The sequence below is a fragment of the Callithrix jacchus genome, chromosome 16 (assembly GCF_049354715.1).
Source record: "Callithrix jacchus isolate 240 chromosome 16, calJac240_pri, whole genome shotgun sequence".
Classification (NCBI taxonomy): domain Eukaryota; kingdom Metazoa; phylum Chordata; class Mammalia; order Primates; family Cebidae; genus Callithrix; species Callithrix jacchus.
In genome coordinates this window covers 56,385,305-56,405,014 of record NC_133517.1, presented here as the reverse complement: position 1 = coordinate 56,405,014, position 19,710 = coordinate 56,385,305, and the positions used below count along the sequence as shown (strand labels likewise).

Genomic DNA, 19,710 nt, shown 5'->3' with positions numbered 1-19,710 from the left:
AGCTCCATCCCAGGTATTCCATAGGCGCTGCTGTGCTGGGCTCCTGCCTGTTGAATCCTGTCTGCGTGCTGGCTTCCCCGAGGACCTGGGCGGATTCGGGGATGTAGAGTGGTCAGGCCTGAGAGGCAGGGACGGGGAAGACTGGGCTGGTGACCAGTGTCCAGCAGTGGCATGAGGAGGAGGCTGACCCAGGTGTCTGGCTCCGTCCACCAGGGTGGCAGCTGTGGTTGCTGAGGTGCAACCTTTCTCTGTGGGGGGCAGGTTTTGGGAAGTAGACTGGTCTGGGCTTTGGATACTGAGCCCCAGGAAGGGGGATAGTCCACGAGGACATGCCTCAGGGCTCAGGGCTCAGTGCAGGAGGTGGTCTGGCCCCTGACCTTATTGTTCCCCACCACACTGCTGGCTGGCACAGAGATGTAGTTCCCCAGTCTAGTGCTGGTGTAGGGGATAGCATGAAGCCAAGGGAGGGCACGATGTGTACTGGGAAGGCGCTGGTTTTACTGTCCGTAGAATCCAGGCTGATGGTGCTGACCTGATGGTGCCAGTTGAGGGGGTGGGGTGGGCAGGAGAGGAGCAGATAAGGGGTAAGGGCCATGGGGGAGAGCTGGAGGTGGAGGCAGAGCAGCGGGGTTTGGGAGGAGAGATGCTGAACTAACTGCAGGTTCCTGGGACCCTCTGCAGGTTCTGGGGGAGTTGGCGCGAATGGAAGAAGGTGGGAATGGGGAGTTGAGGACTCCTCTCTGTGGCATCTTCACCTGCAAGGGAGAAGATTCCCAGCCCGGGGGTTGGTGCAGTCAGCAGCGTGGGCCTGAGAACACGGGCTCAGCACTCCTCTCCTTCGGGTCCGACTCCCCAGTGGGAGTGGGAGAGCTCCTAAAACAGAACCGGTGGGCCGGAGCTCGCAGGGGCAAAATCCTGGGGCTCGAGGCCTTTGTTTTTTGTTTTTTTTTTTTGAGGTGGAGTCTCACTCTTGTTGCCCAGGCTGGAGTACAGTGTCACCATCTTAGCTCACTGCAACCTCCGCCTCCTGGGTTCAAGCCATTCTCCTGCCTCAGCTTCCTGAGTAGCTGAGATTACAGGCATGTGCCACCACGCCCAGCTAATTTTGTATTTTTAGTAGAGATGGGGTTTCTCCATGTTGGTCAGGCTGTTCTTAAACAAAGCCACCCTTAGCCGACTCTCCCCACCAGGCTTTTCCGCATGATTTGACAGAATTCATCTGAGACCGATGTCACCATGGCCTGCTGCCTCCTCCCTCTACTGGGGGAAGAGTTCCCAGATGCGTGGGGAAGGAGGTGCGGCTCCTTCCTTTTCCTGGTGGCGCCACAAAGATGTGTGTGTTTAGTTCTTGGAAAGATTCCAGGTGCTTGAAAAAGAGGTCTCAGTGGGTGAAGGGTGAGTGGGGAATCAGAGGTGACCCGGGTCCGGGAGGGCCACCTTTGCCCGGCACCCCCCACCATGGAGCCACAGGCTGTGATCTCTCCCTCTCTGTCTCCCTCCCTCTCCCCAACTCTTTCTTTCTTCCTGTCTCCCTCTGCTTCTCTTTCTGTCTCTCTTCCTCTCTCTTACACACACACACACACCCCTGGGTGATGGCTGTTGGTGGCTCCGCCCATGGTCAGATGGGAGAGTAGTGACAGGGCTGGGCAGTGGCTGACCTCCGGGCCTCTGCCCTGCTTCCACCTGGGGCCTGCTGGCTTTGGGTTTAGGGGAGAAAAGGGCTGATAGGGGTTGGAGAGTTGAGGTGACGCTCTGGCCTGGGCTAGGCCCGGGGGTCAGGGAGGCGCCTGTGGTCAAGGCCTGCGCTGCCTGGGTTGCCCCCAGCCTCACCACCTGCTAGTGGGCCAGCACCTCCTGGATGCATGCCCTGCCCTGGGGGGTGGGCAGCAGACACAGCTCCTGGGCTGTTGGGGAAAAAGTGTGCCCTGTGTGGCCCCTGGAGGCTGGGGGATTTAGGAGCCCTCAGAAGATGAGGCCCTTGGGAAGGCATCTTTCCTGCTCAAGGCAGAGGGGAGGTGGCTTTTCCAGCCTGGCCCTGTGGGCACCATCTGCGTTTGTGAGCCCCATCGGGGCGTTGCCTGCAACCTCTCCAAGCCTCCTCACCGGGCACTGCACTCAGGGCCCAGCAGAAGCCTCTGCCCTGGCCACCATGTCTGCACCACCAGGGCCCCACTGGGGTGGGTGTTCCCACAGAGCTGTGAGAATGAATGGGAGGAAGTGTCTTTGAACTTTCATCGGGCCCAGGGGAGTTAGGGTTGATGGAGTTTGGCCAGATGGGCTTCACATCCCTTCTAATTATGAGATTCCAGCTCGGGAGGTCTTGCCGCCCACCAAGCAAACTTTATTTATGTATTTATTTTCAGATGGAGTCTCGCTCTGTCGCTGGGCTGGAGTGCACTGGCGCAATCTCAGCTCACTGCAACCTCCACCTCCCGGGTTCAAGAGATTCCCCTGCCTCAGCCTCCCGAGTAGCTGGGACTACAGGCAGGTGCACACCACCATGCCCAGCTAAATTTTTTTTTTGTATTTTAGTAGAGACGGGGTTTTGCCACGTTGGCCAGGATGGTCTCAATCTTCTGACCTCATGATCTGCCCGCCTCAGCCTCCCAAAGTGTTGGGATTACAGACATGAACCACCTCCTGTCCCCCACCCCCAGCCCCAGGCGAACTTTAGAAACATGTGTAGCAGGGGTGATAGAGCGGGGCGGGCAGCGAATGGGGGATGGGGGCAGAAGTCCAGCCTAGGAAGGCTCTGGCCGCACCTGGAGGTAGCACCTTTGAACTTTCACTGGGGTTCCTGTGGCAGTTCCTCCCGGGGTGGTTGGTGCCTGGGCTTTGGCGTTGGACCTTCCCAGGTGCACCTCTGCTCCCACACTCACCACTGTGTACTCATGGCCCCCTGGCTGACCTAGCTGAGCCTCAGGTGCCTGATCTGTGAAATGGGGTGACAGGGTCTCATAGGGTTGCTGAGAAGATCGATAAGAGAATGTGCACACAAGTGGAACACCTCCAGCTTCAAGTAGATGGGCCACTGGCAGCCATCATCACTATCACCAGGGTGGCCCCTTGCCATGTCTGCATTGGCCTGGCCTTGCAGAGAGCCAGCAGGTCCTTACCAAGGGAAAGCCTGAAGCTGGGGAAGCAAGGGGTGCCTGGCAGTCACTGAGCGCCACCCCACAGCAGGCCCTGCTCATCTCATCATCCTGTTCTGCATGACAGCCCTGAGAGTTTGCACCGCCACCTCCCTGCCCTGCAGCTGGAAAAGGGTGGGGTGGGGCTTGTACCCAGGACTTTCTGCCTCCAATGCCACTGCCCTTCCCACGGGGACCTCATGAGAAGTGCCCACGTGCAGGGGCTGGGTGGGGGCTCTGGAGTGGGGACAAGGGAGGGGTCAGGTCCAGAGTTGGAGGCCTGAGGGCAGGGCTGCAGAGAGGCACGAAGGGCATGAGTTTGTCCCCGACATGGTCATGGTCAGAAGCAACATGAGGAGGCCCTGAGAGGCATGAGGGGCACCACAGCGGGGATGGCGGAAGTAGCGGGGGCAAGTGAGAGAGGGCTTCCTGGAGGAGATGGTGTCTGAGCCAATGAAAGGCAAGTTAGAATTGGCCATGGAGGACGAGGGGGCAGGGCATTCAAGGAAGTGGGCAGCAGGTGCAGGGAGTGCCTTTGAGTAACTTTGGGAGGTCCGAGCCTCCCTCCTGGGTCCTGGGTGAGCGGTGTTGCTACCTGACTTCCCCCTTTCTGCCGATTTACTGTCATTTGTCTATTTTTGTTTGTCTTGATTCCCAGTCCGGATGGGTTAAGATAGTTCTCGCATCTGTCCCCTTCCTCCCTGACCCAGCACACAGCGGCAGCCAGACCACAGCTTCCTGTCTTTCTTCATACTGAGGAGGAAGAGAAGGTTGCAAGTGAGCGTGGCCCCCGGGCCATGCAGTTCTGAGCTGCCAGCAGGAGCAACAGGTTCCTGACGTCCTTCCTCAGCCCCGGCTTCCTAGACTTTTCTTTTTTTTTTTTTTTTTTTTTGAGATGGAGTCTCTGTCTGTGGCCCAGGCTGAAGTGCAGTGATGCGGCCTTGGCTCACTGCGACCTCCACCTCCCAGGTTCAAATGATTCTCCTGCCTCAGCCTCCCAAGTAGCTAGGATTACAGGCCTGTGCCATCACACCTAGCTATTTTTGTATTTTTAGTAGGGACAGGTTTTAGCCATGATGGTCAGGCTGTTCTTGAACTCCTGATCTCAGGTGATCCACCTGCCCTGGGCTCCCAAAGTGCCAGGATGACAGGTGTGAGCCACTGCGCCAGGAAGAATTTTCTTCAATGGCTTCTCAGGGACCATCAGAGCAGGCATTGCTGAGAGCTGGGGACAGCCCTAGTGGAAGGACCTTCTCACCAGCAGGCCTCCAGGCTGCGTGGCAGCAAAGGACACCAGGGAACACACCCCTCTCCCATGTCTTCATCATTCTTCCTTGGCCTGGCTTTCTCTAGATCCAGGCCGTTTTCTCAGGGATTGGAGTCTGGGAGAGTTGCTTGATATCTGAATTTGGGCAAGTATCTTCTTGGCAACTGGATTGTTTTAGACACAGTAGTATCCCAGAAAGAGATGAGACCATTGGCTTGTTTTTCTTTTTCTGGTAAAATATTTCATATTTACAAAGAATATATCTAATCAGCGTAACATGAACATCCCTATCCCACCAGCCGAAGGAGTAGGGTGCTGCCAAGATGGCCCCAGGGCCCCCAGGGAGTACGGCACGCTGCACGTGGTGTGCACCCCGTGGTGATTCTCTGTGTGGTTTTCTTACAGATGTGCGCTTTGTCTGCTCCTGCTCTTTGTTAAGTGGCATCAAGGTGTGTGTTTGCTCCATGGGGGTCAGCAACGGCGGACCGGTGGCCCATTGTACAGGTGGACCATGATTCGGGCAGTGGAACTGAGCCTTTATGCTTTTATTCGTCCAATACTCGTGGTACTCCTGTCACTCTGTGTGTCAATCCCTAGGGCCAGGTGATGGGAACATTCACCCACAGGGCTCAGGCGAGGGGCTCCGGGTCACTCAGCCTGTAGGCGCTGAGCCAGGTCCAGGTCAGTGCAGGTCTGAATTCACCATGTGTGTTCAGCCCCACTGTCGCCAGCAGGGTTGGTGCTCCTGGAGCCAGCACAGCGCAGGCCTGCAGTAAGTGCTTATGGAGGGGAGCTGACTGTTTTTCTCATTCAGGAGGGAAGTGCTATTACTTTTGTTTTACAAATGACAAAATATAGCATTAGCCCAGCAGCGGGGAAGCCTGGCTGCCCATCCCTGGGGGTGCTGCTGGGTCCCTGGCTGCCCACACCCAGCTCACTGGATGTTCTCAGCAGCGGTGGGCAGGGCCTGGCCGAAGGGGTTTGTCTAAACTTTCCACATGGGTCTCACCGGCGGCCAGCGTTGAGAGCTGCCCTCAACACTGCACAACACTGGGCACGCCGCATGCACTGTGTCTACCTGAACTTGGCGGGTAGAGGTTGCGTGAGCACAGACAGTGTTTCACAATGCATGGCTTCCTCTTAGTTATTCATATTTTAGAGGGAAACCAACTTTTCACAAATGGGTTTATAGCTGATTAGGACAAGAGGGGGCTGCCTGAGCAGGCCAGGGACACTTGCCTGGGGCGTGGCTGACAGTGATGTTCATGGCACCGGTGCTGGGACCTCACGGCATGACCATTCTCACTGCGGATGGGGAAGGGCTTCTGCCCTGGGTCTACTCCCCAGAGCCTGCGGCACTGTCCCCATCGTATCCATGTTCTGGCTTTCTCTACAATGCTCCCTCCCTTTCCCACCACAGGAGAGGCGAGAAAGGCTCAGGCCTAAACGTGCGAAACACACACACTACACACACACGCATGCACATACACGGACACACACACTGCTTTCAGGATGGCTCATTTCGATGTCCACAGTCCTGCCAAGGTCAACCTGTCTCAAACCAACCCCCGCCCCCCAGGGACTCCTCCACACCCTGCCTGGCCCGGCCCTTGCCCCTGCCAGCCTGGTGCTCCTGGGCTTTCCCCACGTGAGTAGGAACTGCTCTGTGAGCTCTGGGGACACAGCAGGGGCATCTCAGCTATAGGCCCTGCCCTCAGGTTGTGGACAGATCCACTGGAGGACAGTGAGGTCAAAGCTGTGGAGGTGGGGTGGGAGGCGAATTTCATCTGTGGAGTTAGGGAATGGAGACGTGGACGGCCCCCGCCCCCTCTGCACTGCCACCCCCTCCCAGTGCTCCTGACTTGCCTCTTCCCCCTCTTCCTGCTGCTCCCTCATGGCCTGTTTGGATCCTCTGCCCTTGCCTGGAGACCGCAGTATTCATGTCCACCTTCCTGCTTCTTCCTGCAACCGGGGTCCCCTTTTTCAAATATCAGTCTGGCCCATTTGTCTCTTGGTCAAAGTCCTCATGGCTGCCTACTACCCCAGGACAGATACCAGCCTACTGGCCCCTGTCCACTGCTCCCCTCAGTGTGGACAGAGCACCTGTCGCACACTGGCACTACATCAGGGGCTGAGCAAAGCAACGAGCATGAAACAGACACTTCTCTGCAGCACCCAGTGTTGGTGCTATGGCCTCTGCCGGGGCTGTTCCCTCTGAGCCTGCCTTGCCCTCTGTGCCTCTGTCCCCTGAGAAAACGCCTCTTCCCTTCCATAGCTGATTTCCTCTGTTCTCCTCTTGCTTGAGTCACCTGCTGGGGAGGGGTCCTTCTCCATTTCCAGGGCAATTTCTGCTTCCCTCCCTCCCCTGAACACACATTTTCTGCACTGTGAGCTCTTCGTGGTGGGGCGGGGGAGGTCTGTAGTTTTATTGTATTCTTCTGTGTTCTTAGCTGTTATCTTAAGACCAAGCATATAGCAGGTACTCAATAAACGTCCCAATAGAAATGGGGGAACTGAGGCTCGGGAGGTTCAGGAACTTCCAAGGTCAGAGGGCTGGTAAGAGCAGGGCTTGGATTTGGAAGTGTCTGCATGAGACTTGCACTATGGCAGCGCATGGTTGCCATAATGTCACTAGAGAAAGCTGCTCATTCACACTCATGTTTCTCTTTGCTTACAGATATGTGACTGTATTTTCCCAGAAAAGCTGAAGCTTGGCATGCATTATTGCATGGAGATCCAGCTAACCCCTACTTCAAAATTTTCGTGAGGAACACATAATCCAAATGTCCGAACTCCAGCTGTAACATGGTAGAGTGCATCCGAGTACTACACAGGCGCCCCAGAGCAGGGACTGTGTGTGGACGTTCAGTGCTGTGTACTCTGCGGTTTGTGTGTCAACCTCACCTGCTCCCCACTTGCCATCAAGCTGGGAGACCGGCCCTCGAGGAGAATTCCTGTGATCGATGACAGCAGACGGCCACACCGACTGCACCCTTGTCACCGACTGTGGTCTATGTGACTCTGGATCCTCCAAGCATTGTGCGAGGTCAAATGCCAATATTGGATCAGGATTTGCACCAGGCCATTGAGAATGGAGCACCTGTAATGCAGTGGGGAGGGTTCTAGAGTTTAGTGAGGGAGCTGGGGTAAGGGGAGGGAGGGCTTCCTGAAGGTGCTGTGTGAGCAAGGCCTAGAGGACAAGTAGGTGGGCTTCAGACTGAGGAGGAAAAGTGTCCTGGGCAGTGACAGGGAAGGGCAGCTTGCGGGGGACAGTGAGTGAGTCATAGTTGTTCCGGAGAGGTGTGACTGGAGCACTTCTTTGAGGCCAGACTGTGATGGGCCTCGCAGGTGCCCCACAGTGTGGCCTTTAATGCAGGTAGGAGAGCTCTGGTCTGTCCAAACTGCTCTCATAGAATCGTCTGCTGGCATCTTTCCATTCTTGGCACAGGGCTTGTCCACATCCAGTGGCATATTTGATTTTCCCAGAAGCCTTGCAAGGTGGGCATTGCCTTTTTTTTCTTTATGAGATGGAGTCTTGCTCTGTCATCTAGGCTGGAGTACAATGGCGTGATCCTGGCTCACTGCAACCTCCGTCTCCTGGGTTTAAGCAAGTATCCTGCCTCAGCCTCCTGAGTAGCTGGGATTACAGATGTATGCCACCACACCTGGCTAATTTTTGTACTTTTAGTAGAGATGGGGTTTCACCGTGTTGGCCAGGGTGGTCTCGAACTCCTGACCTTGGGTGATCCACCCATCTCGGCCTCCCAAAGTGCTGGGATTATTGGCCTGAGCCACCCTGCCCGGTCCTGCACTGCTCTTTTTACAGGTAAAAAACTGAGGTCAGTGAGGTTCGGTGAGTTACCTACTGTGGGACAGTCACTCCTTTTTGTTTCAAACTCAGCACCTTGGCTCCTGCCCTGGTGGCCCCATGAAAGCGAACTATGGGCTGGGATGTGCCTTGGGCTACTGTGCGCCCATGTGCTGTCACACCTGGAGGACGTATGAAGATGCCCTGCTTCTACCGTTCTTTTAGGGACAGCAGTATTGCTCTAGAGAACACCAAAAGTCTTACACTTCTGTCTCCTATTTTGTTGTTGAGATTTTTCAATTGGAAATATAAGACCTTTCTCCCTACTCCCACATCCCCCATCAAGTCCTTCATAAACTGGTTGCATTTGGATGTAAAACATGCGGCTGGGTGTGGAGTGAAGTGGTGTCTCATTCTGGCTTTGACTTGCATTTCCCTAATGATTGGTGGTGGGAAACATCTTTTCAGGTGTTTATTGGCCATGTGTGTGTCTTTTAAGAAATGTCTATTTGGGTCTGTTGCCCATTTTTTAATCGGATTGGATTTTTTTGTTGTTGAGTTGTAGGAATTCTTAATATATTCTGAATATTCTTTTTTTTTTTTTTTTTTTGAGATGGATTCTCACATTGTCACCGAGGCTGGAGTGCAGTGGCATGATCTTGGCCCACTGCAACCACTGCCTTCCAAGTTCAAGCGATTCTCCTGCCTCAGCCTCCCAAGTAGCTGGGACTCCAGGTGCCCGCTGCCACACCTGGCTAATGTTTGTATTTTTAGTAGAGATGGGGTTTCACCATGCTGACCCGGCTGGTCTGGAACTCCTGACCTCAAGTGATCCACCTGCCTTGGCCTCCCTAAGTGCTGGGATTACAGGTGTGAGCCACTGCATCTGGCTCCAAATATTACTTCTTTATCAGGTGTATGAATTGCAAATAGTTTCTCTTATTCTGTGACTTTTTCACTCTCTTGGAAGAGTTTTTTGATGCACAAAAGTTTTAATGTGATGAAGTCAATGTAGCTATTTTTTTCTTTTGTTATCTGTGCTTTTGGGGTCATATCCAAGGAATCACTCCAAGGGGTGTTTCCCTTCATCCTTTATTTTTTTTTAAAAGAATGTTAACACCTAAAACGCTGATAAAATGTCCAAAGGTTATTGACATCCTGGAGTGTCCCCATGAACTCCATTAAAAAAATTTATTCAAGTGAAATTCACACGCCATAAGATCTTAAAGTGAACCATTTAGTATCATCACATTCACAACGTGGCGCTGGCCTCTCTTTGGGTCAGTACTGTACAGTTTATAATTATGTTCATTTCTGTTTCCTCCTTTGGTCTTCACAGTGTCCCTGAGAGTTAGAGCAGTAAACCCATTTCACAGGAACATGCAGGGAAGGAGAGTCATATGCTCTGAGCCCACGTGCAGTGAGCACTGGCCATGTTTGCAGGTTTCTTATATCCAGTATGAGCTTTGCTTTCCTTGACTCTAATGTGGGGCAGTGCTGCCTACTGGGGCAGATGTCCCTGCTGGCTGGGCTCTCCGTGCCCACCTCTCCTTCTTCTCTAGGTCCCCTTATCTGTCACCTGCCTCTATGCGACTTTTCCACCTACGAGTTTGATTACGAGTTATCTCCAAACCCATCAGCAATTTCTCAAGGATGGGACAAAGCTTTCTCTAGGCAGTTTGGAAGGACCTGTGGCATGAGAGATGGGAACATATTAAAAAGCACAGAGCTGGGAGCCCCTCCCAGGTCATCTGGCCCAATTCTCTGGTCTTAAGGAGGAGGAAAAGGGGGCCTAAAGGAGTGGACTGCAAGCTCTCTTCCTTAAAGTATTCTGCCTCTTGGTGATAAAGGGCCAGCAGAGACCTGCTCTTGCTTGAGCCTTACTGGGTCCTTGTGGCAAGAGCTGCCATGAGTTTACCTCCCTTGAATCTTGACCACTGCCCCTCTGGAGGCCGTGGCTTAGAGCTGCTGAGCTCACGGGTCACACAGCAACACAAAGGGGCTAGACTCAGGTCCCATGCACCCTCAGGGAGTGACTCATGCCTCCAGCCCTGAGAGCCTCTCTCCTGTGTGCTGGGGATTCCCAGGGCATGGACTCAGGCTGTGCACTTTGCAGAGGCTGCTGAAAATGAGGCCACTGAGGTCACAAGAGGTGGCTGACGCCTGTAACCCCAACAGTTTGGGAGGTGGAGGCAGGTGAATCACCTGAGGTCAGGAGTTTGAGACCAGCCTGGCCAACATGGTAAAATCCCATCTCTACTAAAAATACAAAAATTAGCCAGCTGTGGTGGTGTGCACCTGTAATCCCAGCTACTTGGGACACTGAGGCAGAAGAATCTCTTGAACCTGGGAGGTGGAGGTAGCAGTGAGCTGAGATCACACCATTGCACTCCAGCCTGGGCTACAAGACCAAAACTCTGTCTCAAAAACAAACAAATAAACAAACAGAAAAACAAAAAAACTGAGGCCACCGTAGATAGGGACAGGCAATTGTGAGTGAAATCGGTGTTTCTTTTGAAGTCAGAGACTATAGAACTGTGGCCTTGGCTAGCCAATGAGAGCCACGGATGCCAGGCAGCCTCCAGGCCTGAGAGAGGAGACTCACCATCTTTAGGTTAACATGTGAAAGAGACGCCAGGCAGCCTCCAGGCCAGCGGAGTCTTATGATCTTTAGGTTAATAAGAGAAATAAAACCTGTGAGTCAGACTGCGGGAAGGAGGAGAAATTCCTCCCTCCAGGCGCCTCCTTCTGAGGTTGCCTTGCTTTGTACCTACGGTTCGTTCTCCTCTTCAGCTGATGACAGATGTTTGACATTATCATTAAGCATTTCGAGTTTTTGCTTTAAAAAAAAATAGAATCACAGATGATCAAAAGTGGAAAAGTCCCTTTGGAATCATTTCCCCTGGTATGCACAGACGGCAGGGTGCAGAGAGGGGAAGGTCAATGGGGACTGAACCTCGGCCCCCTCCAGTCTCTGTAGCAATGACCCGGCAGCAAGCCGGCCTCCCGGGCTGGTGGGCTCTCCTCTTTCTCTGGGCTCAGCCTGGGGCTGGAAGAGGCACGCGGCCCATCGGGCATCAGGCCAGGCCTGGAGCTGACCAGGGAAGGGCCCTGCCAGGCCCTGGGCCTCTGACCCTCAGTCCTGAAGCCTCCCTCTAGCAGCTGTCCCTCAAATCCGTGCTGGACACGGCAGGCTCAAGTTTAATCCTGCAGAGTTTTAACCAGGAGTGGATCTTTCCACCCGCTTCCCGCCGGCTCTTCCGGCTGTCCACACCCGTCCAACTCCGCTGTCCCGGCAAGGGAGGGCTTCCTGGAGGCGGCAGCGGGCGGCGCATCCGGTCTTTGTCCCTCCACGCTCTCCAAAGTGGGTCCAGGGGCTGCCAGATCAGGGGATCCTTTGCGCCCTGGAGCCCTGGATGACGTCGCCCGGCACCTGAGGACCCCGCCCGTTCCTCCCTCGGTTCCCTGGGGAGGGGCGGGGCCGAAGGAGGGGGCCGCGTGCTCCGACGCCGCGCGCGCACCTGGGCCGGCCAGCTGGTTCGGAAATGATGACCGAGCGCGCGTCTCCCGCAGTGCCCGCCCCAGGACTGGCCCCGCCCCTAAGTTCCCGTCCCCAGGGCCGGGCCCGCCACTCCAGGCCCCGCCCAGGACCTCCCAGCCCAGTCAAGCTCCGCCCCCAAGCTCTCTCTGCCGGAGGGATCCGCTGGGGCTCACCAGGCCCCGCCTCGGCTCGGGCCCCGCCCCCTGCCCTCCCCGCCCCGCGGATGGAGCTCGCGGCGCACAGGCCAGGAGGCGGCGCGGCAGGTTCCCGGGGTCTGCGACCGGTTCCCGGGGTCTGCGGCCGGCGGCGGCGCGTGAGCGCTGTACCCGCAGCGGGCGGCGGTCAGTCATGGCGGAGGCCGCGTCGCCACACCTGTCGCTGCCCTCGGGGCTGCTGGAGTTGTGCGCGCTGCTGGGCGCCCCCCGGGACAGCCTCCGCGGCCTCGAGCAGGTAAGGGGCGGGCGGGGAAACTGAGGTGGACGCTGGCCGCCAGGCGGCAGCCGGGGCTGCAGTCGGAGAGCGGGCGCCCGGGTGCTCCGCGGGGCTGGCGCGGACTTCCTGAGGGCCGAGTCCCGGTCCCCCAGCGGTGACCCCGCTTGCCTGTGGCGGGGACCGCGCGGGAGCTCAGGCAGGTGCCGCGGAGCAGCGACCTCCACCCCTCCCCGCCCTGGGCCCTCGGCTGCGAACACGGGCTGCCCAGCTGGGAATCTGGGGGTGCCGCGTTTCGGAGCGTCTCTGGGGCCTTTCTCCTCGGTCGCCCCCATCTGGGGCAGGTGCTGAAGGTGGGGTGCGCCAGACAACGGGCGGAAGCCGCCGGAGCCTCACGGTCTGGTGGGCCCAGCCCTCGCGGCTGAGATGATCTGCCTTCATGCCGGGACGCGTGGTCCCCCGGGTAGGAGGGCCGCACCAGGCACGGAGCGATGAGGGTGTCTCCGACGCTAAGTCGCACACGGGCCTGGCGTGTCCGTCTGCACCGCTTTGCGACGAAGCCTGTAGCTGTTTTTCTCACTTGCATTCCCCCTCCACCCTTCCTCCATCTCTGCACCCTGGCAGCCAAGGTGACAACTTCATCTCCCTTCTGGGAAACCGGCAGTTTTGGAAATTCTTGTTTTCCTTTTTCTTCCCCGGCTTTTCTGAATTCCGGAACGCTGGCTTTCCCTGGGATCCGCCTGTGGCTCTGGTTTCCTGCTGGCCCGCCTGCCCGCCTGCCCGCCTGCCTGTGACACCGTGACTGGGTCATGTTACCTGGAGATCCTGGCATCACTGGCCAGCCGTCTCTGCTCAGTGACAGACGGCTGTTCTCTTTGCCTACAACAGCACTGAAAGGCAGAGAGAGGCTTCTGAGTATTTAAGTAACGCTGGGCTGTCCAGGGAAAAATCCAGGGAAAATGAAGGCTGCAGGGCAGAGGGTGTCACCAAGAACCGGAAATGTTCCTGCAGGTAACCTGGCCTGTGAGTGTTCCGGTAGTGTCCCCTGCGAGGCGTCAGTTCAAAGCCGATTTCGATTCCAGTGAAAACGCATTCTCCTGTGGAAGTGGTTTCTGTGTTTTTCTCGACCTTTCCTTCCCCTCAACGCCCTGTGTTGTCAGTAGATCCTGTTTGCCCTCTGTCTCCTCGAAACCTCATCGATTGATTTGCGAAATGGCATTGCTTCCTTTTCCTTGGAATAAGAAATGATCTAGTCGCAGCTGTGATCTCCTCAGCAGTGGACATCTTTCCTCCTGGGCAAGTAATACGTGTGTATTACGAATACATGTTTATTACTAATACGTGTGTATTACTAATACACGTGTATTAGTTGTTTGGTGTGAGGCATGTCTTCTGAGAGCAGGGTGAATGAACTGTTATATTCGCAGTGGTGCTTTCTTTTTAAAAATTTCTTTATTAATATTTTAATAATAGAGAGGAGGTCTCACTGTGTTGCCCAGGCTCACAATTCCTGAGCTCAAGTGATCCTCCTGCCTCAGCCTCCCAAAGTGCTGGGATTGCCAGTGTGAGCCACCGCGCCCGGCCAATGCTAAATTCCTGAACTACACAGGCTGCAGCATTTTCATGTTCCCAGGTCACCTGAGAGGACGGGCAGTTTCTACTTTGCATGTTTAACTCTGTCCTCTTTACTCTGTCTTTTGGTTCAGTTAGGGGTTTGGCAAAGGGTGGAGAGAAAAATGGCAAAGGACTAAGAAAATAAGGAGCGTTAGGGGATGGAGTGAATTTCTTGGAGCCATCCTACTTTTAAGGTCAACATTAATGTTATAGTTAACCAAACATATGATTTTTCTTATTTAGGGTTTTTAGCAGTTCTATTTTGAATATCCAAGGCTTTTAAATAATTTTTACCTTTACTTTTACAAATGCCCATTTCTCTGTGGCCCAGGCATTCCTTCTTGATGACACAAGAAAACAGAGGTCCAGAGGTATGAGGAATATCCAGCTTTGTGTTGCATCGCGGAGTGCCCTTTCGTTTCTTTTCCTAGAAGGGGGAGTAGTGTTTCTTCTGCTGGGGATGGTGATGGAGAATCTAAGAATGCAGGCTAATGTCAGTTACTGTGGTTAGCTACATTCCCCTCTACCCCTTTACTATAGAGCCCCTTGCTGCCCTGTTTTGGTTGCTATGGAGACTAGACACAGGTGTAACGGGATCCATCGTGAATCCATCATACAGGGGCGGAAAGTGTTGCGAGTACCTTCCAGAGTGCAGGTCACCCGCATCGTTCTTGCATGTGTAGGTACATTCTTACATTTTTCAGTGGACATTGTCCTGACTTTCAGGTTCAGAACAGCCCTGGCCAGCAGACCTTCCTGGGGGAGGGCAGCCTGTCTCCTCTATTTGCATCGTCCAGTACAAGAGCCACTGGCTGCATGTGGTCACTGAGAGTGTGTAGTGTGGCCAGTGAGCTGAGAAACTGGATTTTAAATTTCCTTCAATTCTAACTAAACAGTTGGAGAGCATTAAAACATCTATTAATTTCTGTTTTATTCCCTAATAATAGCCAATCCTATGGTGAAGATTAATGCCACTGTGTACTCTAACTTAGCAATTAATTTGTGACTCAAGTAAATTAGAGTGTCCTGGTTTTTACTTTTTAATTAGCATTTTAAAAAACCAAAATCAAAATGATGGCTGTTGGGTAGGGGTTTAATAAGTCCGCACCCGGGACAGAAGAACAGGAAATGACCTCACCTCCTGCTGCAGACTGGCAAGGTGGTGAGTGTCTCAGTGGTGGCAGGGGTGATGGTTCAGCGCAGCCACAGCTTTTATCAACAAGTAACCTCTGGACGCTCTTGTGCCAGGACTTCCATTTTCAGGAATTTATTCTGGGGGAAGAACTGCGTGTGTGCAAGTATGCATCACTGCTTTGTGCAGTGTGGGAGGAATTGAGAGCCACCCACACATCTCTCAGGAGGAGGCTGGGTCAGTACGTGACTGAGTGGACACATGCTGTGGCACTGTAATACTGCACAATTCGAACGGGGGGTCAGCCACGTGGAGTAGCTAAAACAGCTCATGAAACCTGTTATGTAGGATGATTACATTTATGAAACAAAATTACACATTTATACACGCATTAAAATGTATAAAGTGCATAAAACTAGAAAACTGGAGGACGTATCCACACTGCAAAGTGTGTCATGGAATTATGGGAGGGTCTTCCTTTTCTATCTTCTTTATTATTTTTATATTGTTATTTTTAATTAATTAATTAATTACTTTATTTTTTGAGATGGAGGTTTGTTCTTGTTGCCCAGGCTGGAGTGCAGTGGTGCGACCTTGGCTCACTGCATCCTCCGCCTCCTGGGTTTGAGCAATTCTCCTGCCTTAGCCTCCTGAGTAGCTGGGATTACAGGCATGTACCACCACACCCAGCTAATTTTGTACTTTTAGTAGAGACAGGTTTTCTCCATGTTGGTCAGGCTAGTCTCGAACTCCTGACCTCAGGTGATCATTCTGCCTTGGCCTCCCAGAGTGCTGGGATTACAGGTTTAAGCCACTGCGCCTGGCCTCTATATTGTTATTTTTAAAAATGAGATTGTGTTTCTTGTCCATTCAGAAAGGGCAACAGAGATTTCATCCTGAGAAAAAACAGGTGTATGGTGAACTGCTGAATGCCAACTTGGTCTGCTCTGGGGCACATCATTGTAAGTGACTGGCGATAACTTGAGGAATGGCTCTAGTGTGATCACCAGTGTTCAGTCCAGGCTGAGCATGCCTCTAAGAGATCACCAGATGCTGAGAGTATGAGTGAGGAACAGCATTGCCTCGGTCATCTTCTCTGCTAAATGTGGGGACAGAGAGGCATACAGCACAATCTCTGCTCCACCACACCCCCTCAAATGGAAGGGGGCAGAATACCACTGCGCAGGGCCGAGACGCTCCAGGAGGTGAAGGTGGAGGCCTAGAGGAGCCTGTGGTCCTGGCTGCAGGGTGACAGAGACCCTCTCCAGTGAGTGTGGGGGGGTGGAGGGTGTGCCCCCGCACAGGTGGAGCAGTGAGGGGCTGGGGCCTGAGCCCAGGGAAAAGCAGTGGAAAGCAGGGTCATGGTAGACGTGCTGCGTGTCCTGAGAGCCCCAAGGGGGTTAGTTGTGCTTGGTTTGGGGGCATCCTGGCTTAGGGAGTGGGCTGGGCTGCTGCTCAGGGCTGCACTGTCCTGTGACTTTTGGCTATGTGTGACATGGGAAAATACAGTATCAGGTCGTGGTGAAACAAACATGCTTTCTTCAATGTGGGGACGGGGCTGTGATGCTTCAGGGCTGGGTTGGGGCCACAGAGTGTCTGATCTGCTGTCAGATAGTGATGCTCCTCTTTGGGAGAGTGGGCACAGATGCTGGTAGGAGCCCTGGGCTGGGTGGGAGGAGGCGTCTTTCTTCTTCTCCAGGCAGAAACCTCCAAGGCTTTGCTCCTGGTTACTTGCTGCCTGCACCACAGGTGGTGCAGGTGCTCGGCGTGCAAACATGGTGCAGCTGGCAGCAGCGAGCTGATGGAGAGGTGCCCCGAGGCCAGTGGCTGAGGTGTGGGTCTGCAGGTGGGGCATGATCGGGGCGGTGCCTGAAGGGGTGGAGTCCCAGCTCTGAAGACCTGAACTGCGCTGCGTTTGTTGCAGAGAATGTGGGTGGGAGATCAGGCTTTTTGGAAACTACCAGGAGCTTAATTTTTGAGACTATAAGTTTAGGGGACCCCGGAGGTGTATCGGGGGTGGCAGGAGGCAGTCGGGGGAGCCTGGGACTGGAAAGAGGTCTAGGTTGGGAGGAGGGCTCTGGGTGGTCCTTTTGGGTCTGCGCTGTGAGTGCTGAGGTCCTCCAGGAGGGTGGCGAAGGACCCAGGCCTGGGAGTCGCAACCTGGGAGCAGGACTGAGGAGAAGGGTCTGTGGGGGCCAGAGAGGAGCCGTCAGAGTGAGGGAAGCCAGCAGGGTGGCAGGATCAAGGCAGTTCCAGGAGGAGGGCTGCTTGCTCAGCTCATAGGCTGCCTTGAATGTGCACAGTTAGGTCAGAACTGGCTGATTCTGATAGGAAGGTTTTAGAGAAAGTGACATATAGTTGAGGAAACGGGCTTCTTTCATGCATGCTACACTAGAGCTTTCTACACTGTAAATCATATGGATTTCCCATGTTTTGTCCTGGTTCCTACTGATACTACATTTTTCCCCATATGTAGAGCCATTGTTGACTGATTTGAGTGATTTAGCACGCGGGTCACTGTCTAGAGATCAGAGTGTGCTTACTGATGGACGTCGCGGCTGTGTTGACATTTCTTCACTGTAGAAGCTCTCCTTTTGCCACTGCTGCCTCTTACTGGAATGTGGAGTGTTGGCTGTGCCTTTTCTATCAGCCAAGGTCCCATTTTTCTGGGCGGTGGCGCTATTCTTCCTTTCTTTTTTGAGACTGGATCTTGCTCTTTCACCCAGCCTGGAGTGCAGTGGTGTGATCACAGCTCACTGCAGCTTCAAGCTCCTGGGTTTAGGCAATCCTTCTGCTTCAGCCTCCCGTGTAGCTGGGACTACAGGCATGTGCCACCATGCCTGGCTAATTTTTTTATTTTTTGTAGAGACAAGGTCTCATTTTGTTGCCCAGGCTGGCCTTGAACTCCTGGGCTCAAGCAATCCTCCTGGTTTGGCCTCCCAAAGTGCTGGGATCACAGGCGTGAGCCACCGTGCCCGCCAGCGTTGTCCTTCCTAGGGTCCCTTAGAGACCCTGACCACCTCCCTTGGCCACCTCCTGTCTCCGTGTCTCGTGCACCCAAGGCCTCTTGCTTCAGGCTTTGCTGCTTTGGGCTAGTTTGGCACTGGAACCGCTTCCTTCTTGCTCACTGACTACAGCTTGTCCACCTTGGAAAGATCAGAAGTCAGCGGGGAGCAGTATTTGTTTAGTCCTAGCTCTGTACTAGGAGCCGTATTGGGCATAGTAGTAACACAGAAGAGAGATAGAAGGAACAGCCCGTGTGCTTTATATTACTTTAGAGAAGAATGGGAAGAAAAAAGGTAAAAACCAAAATTATGCCAAGTTAAAGTTTAGAAGAATTCAAGCCAAATGCCCCCTTTTATTGATTCCAGGGACTGCTTTATCAGGTGGGGAAGGGCACGCCTGATCTTTCTATAGATCAGTGTGACAGAAAGAGTGTGGCACCGGCCAGGGGGCGCGGAGGGCATGGACCTGGTAAGTGTGTGTGTGTGGGGTTTGACAATATACAGAGCGTGCCCCCCAACCCAGGAAGGGGTGAGCAGTATATTCATGGGCTCCTGGCTATCCCCCTGGGCTGAGTACTGGACCTGCGTTGTCTGCCTTATTCCTTGCACTCGCCCCTTCAAAGGAAGCTTGGAGGGACAAAGAACCTTGCTGCCAGGAGGCGGAGACACGGCCAGGACATGAACTCAGGTCTGTGGATCACAGTCCCCAGCCTGGACCCCAGTGCTTTAGAGGAAGGAGGCAAGGTCCTGCAGTCCATGTTCACAGCTGAAGAACCAGGCTCTGAGAGGCCTCGTGACTTCCCTGAACGCAGGGCCTGGGAGGTTCCTAAAAGAAGCTTCCCAGGAGCTCATTACTGTCAGGAAAAGTGACTCACACCAATGACACCTATAATGACGGTGCCCAGGCACTAGTGTTTGTGGGTACCTAGGGGAGGAGAAAAACAAGTGGCGAAGCTCAGACAGAAAGGACACCGGGAGCAAGAGCTGAGGCTATGGCAGTAACTGTTATTTTTCCTTTTTTTAGGTTGCTCAGAAAAAGGGAGTGAGAAATCTTTCTGCTCTGGATCCAGAGGTCCTGTCCATTTTTGTGCCTCCTTTTATCAGTAAAGAGGACAGTCAAATGAGCAGTGCAAACTGCGGCACTCTCGGTAAAACCAGGAGGCGTTCCTTCAGAAAGAAGCGAGAGAAGCCCCGGCCAGAGCAGTGGAAGGGCCTGTCGGGGCCCCCCAGAGTGTCAGAGCCTGAGGATGTCAACGTCCCGGGTGGTGTGGACCTCCTTGCCCTGCCCCAGCTGTGCTTCCCAGGTATGTCTAGGAGGTGGGCAGAACTGGGTGCCTCCTGCTGCCAGCGGCCCAGAGTAGTCTCTTCCCAGAAACCCTCAGGCAAAGGGAAGTGGTGTGAGCAGCAAAGCCAGGGACCCCTCACCGCCTCCTCTTGAGTGGGATTTTGTTTTCTTAATCTTGGGGATTTTTGTTTTTTTTTTGAGACAATCTCACACTGTCACCCAGGCTGGAGTGCAGTGGCACAATCTTTGCTCACTTTAACCTCTGCCTCCTGGGTTCAGGTGATTCTCCTGCCTCAGTCTCCCGAATAGCTGGGACTATAGGCAACCACCACCATGCCTGGCTAATTTCTGTGTGTTTAGTAGAAATGGGGTTTCACCATGTTAGCCAGGCTGATCTCGAACTCTTGGCCTCAAGTGACCCACCTGCCTTGGCCTCCCAAAGTCCTAGGATTACAGATGTGAGCCACCGTGCCCCACCTATCTTGGGGATTTTAAAGC

At 54.1% G+C, this 19,710-nt stretch overlaps 1 protein-coding gene and 1 long non-coding RNA gene across 12 annotated transcripts in view; both read left to right on the top strand.

The window, feature by feature from the left end:
* LOC144579749 (uncharacterized) overlaps window positions 1-8,585 on the top strand; it is a 39,461-nt gene extending 30,876 nt beyond the window's left edge. The window contains exon 2 of the long non-coding RNA XR_013528072.1: window positions 7,076-8,585. This is a non-coding gene — a long non-coding RNA (uncharacterized LOC144579749). The remainder of the gene's footprint in view (window positions 1-7,075) is intronic.
* A 3,381-nt stretch (window positions 8,586-11,966) lies between these two features.
* DENND3 (DENN domain containing 3) overlaps window positions 11,967-19,710 on the top strand; it is a 75,309-nt gene continuing 67,565 nt past the window's right edge. For all 11 annotated transcript variants that reach the window (XR_013528070.1, XR_013528069.1, XR_013528068.1 and 8 more), the window contains exons 1-2: window positions 11,967-12,197; window positions 18,952-19,231. Coding sequence is in view for 6 of the 11 variants with exons in the window: in XM_078353034.1 (XP_078209160.1) it covers window positions 12,096-12,197; window positions 18,952-19,231 (382 nt within the window). In the remaining 5 variants the exon portion in view is untranslated. The remainder of the gene's footprint in view (window positions 12,198-18,951; window positions 19,232-19,710) is intronic.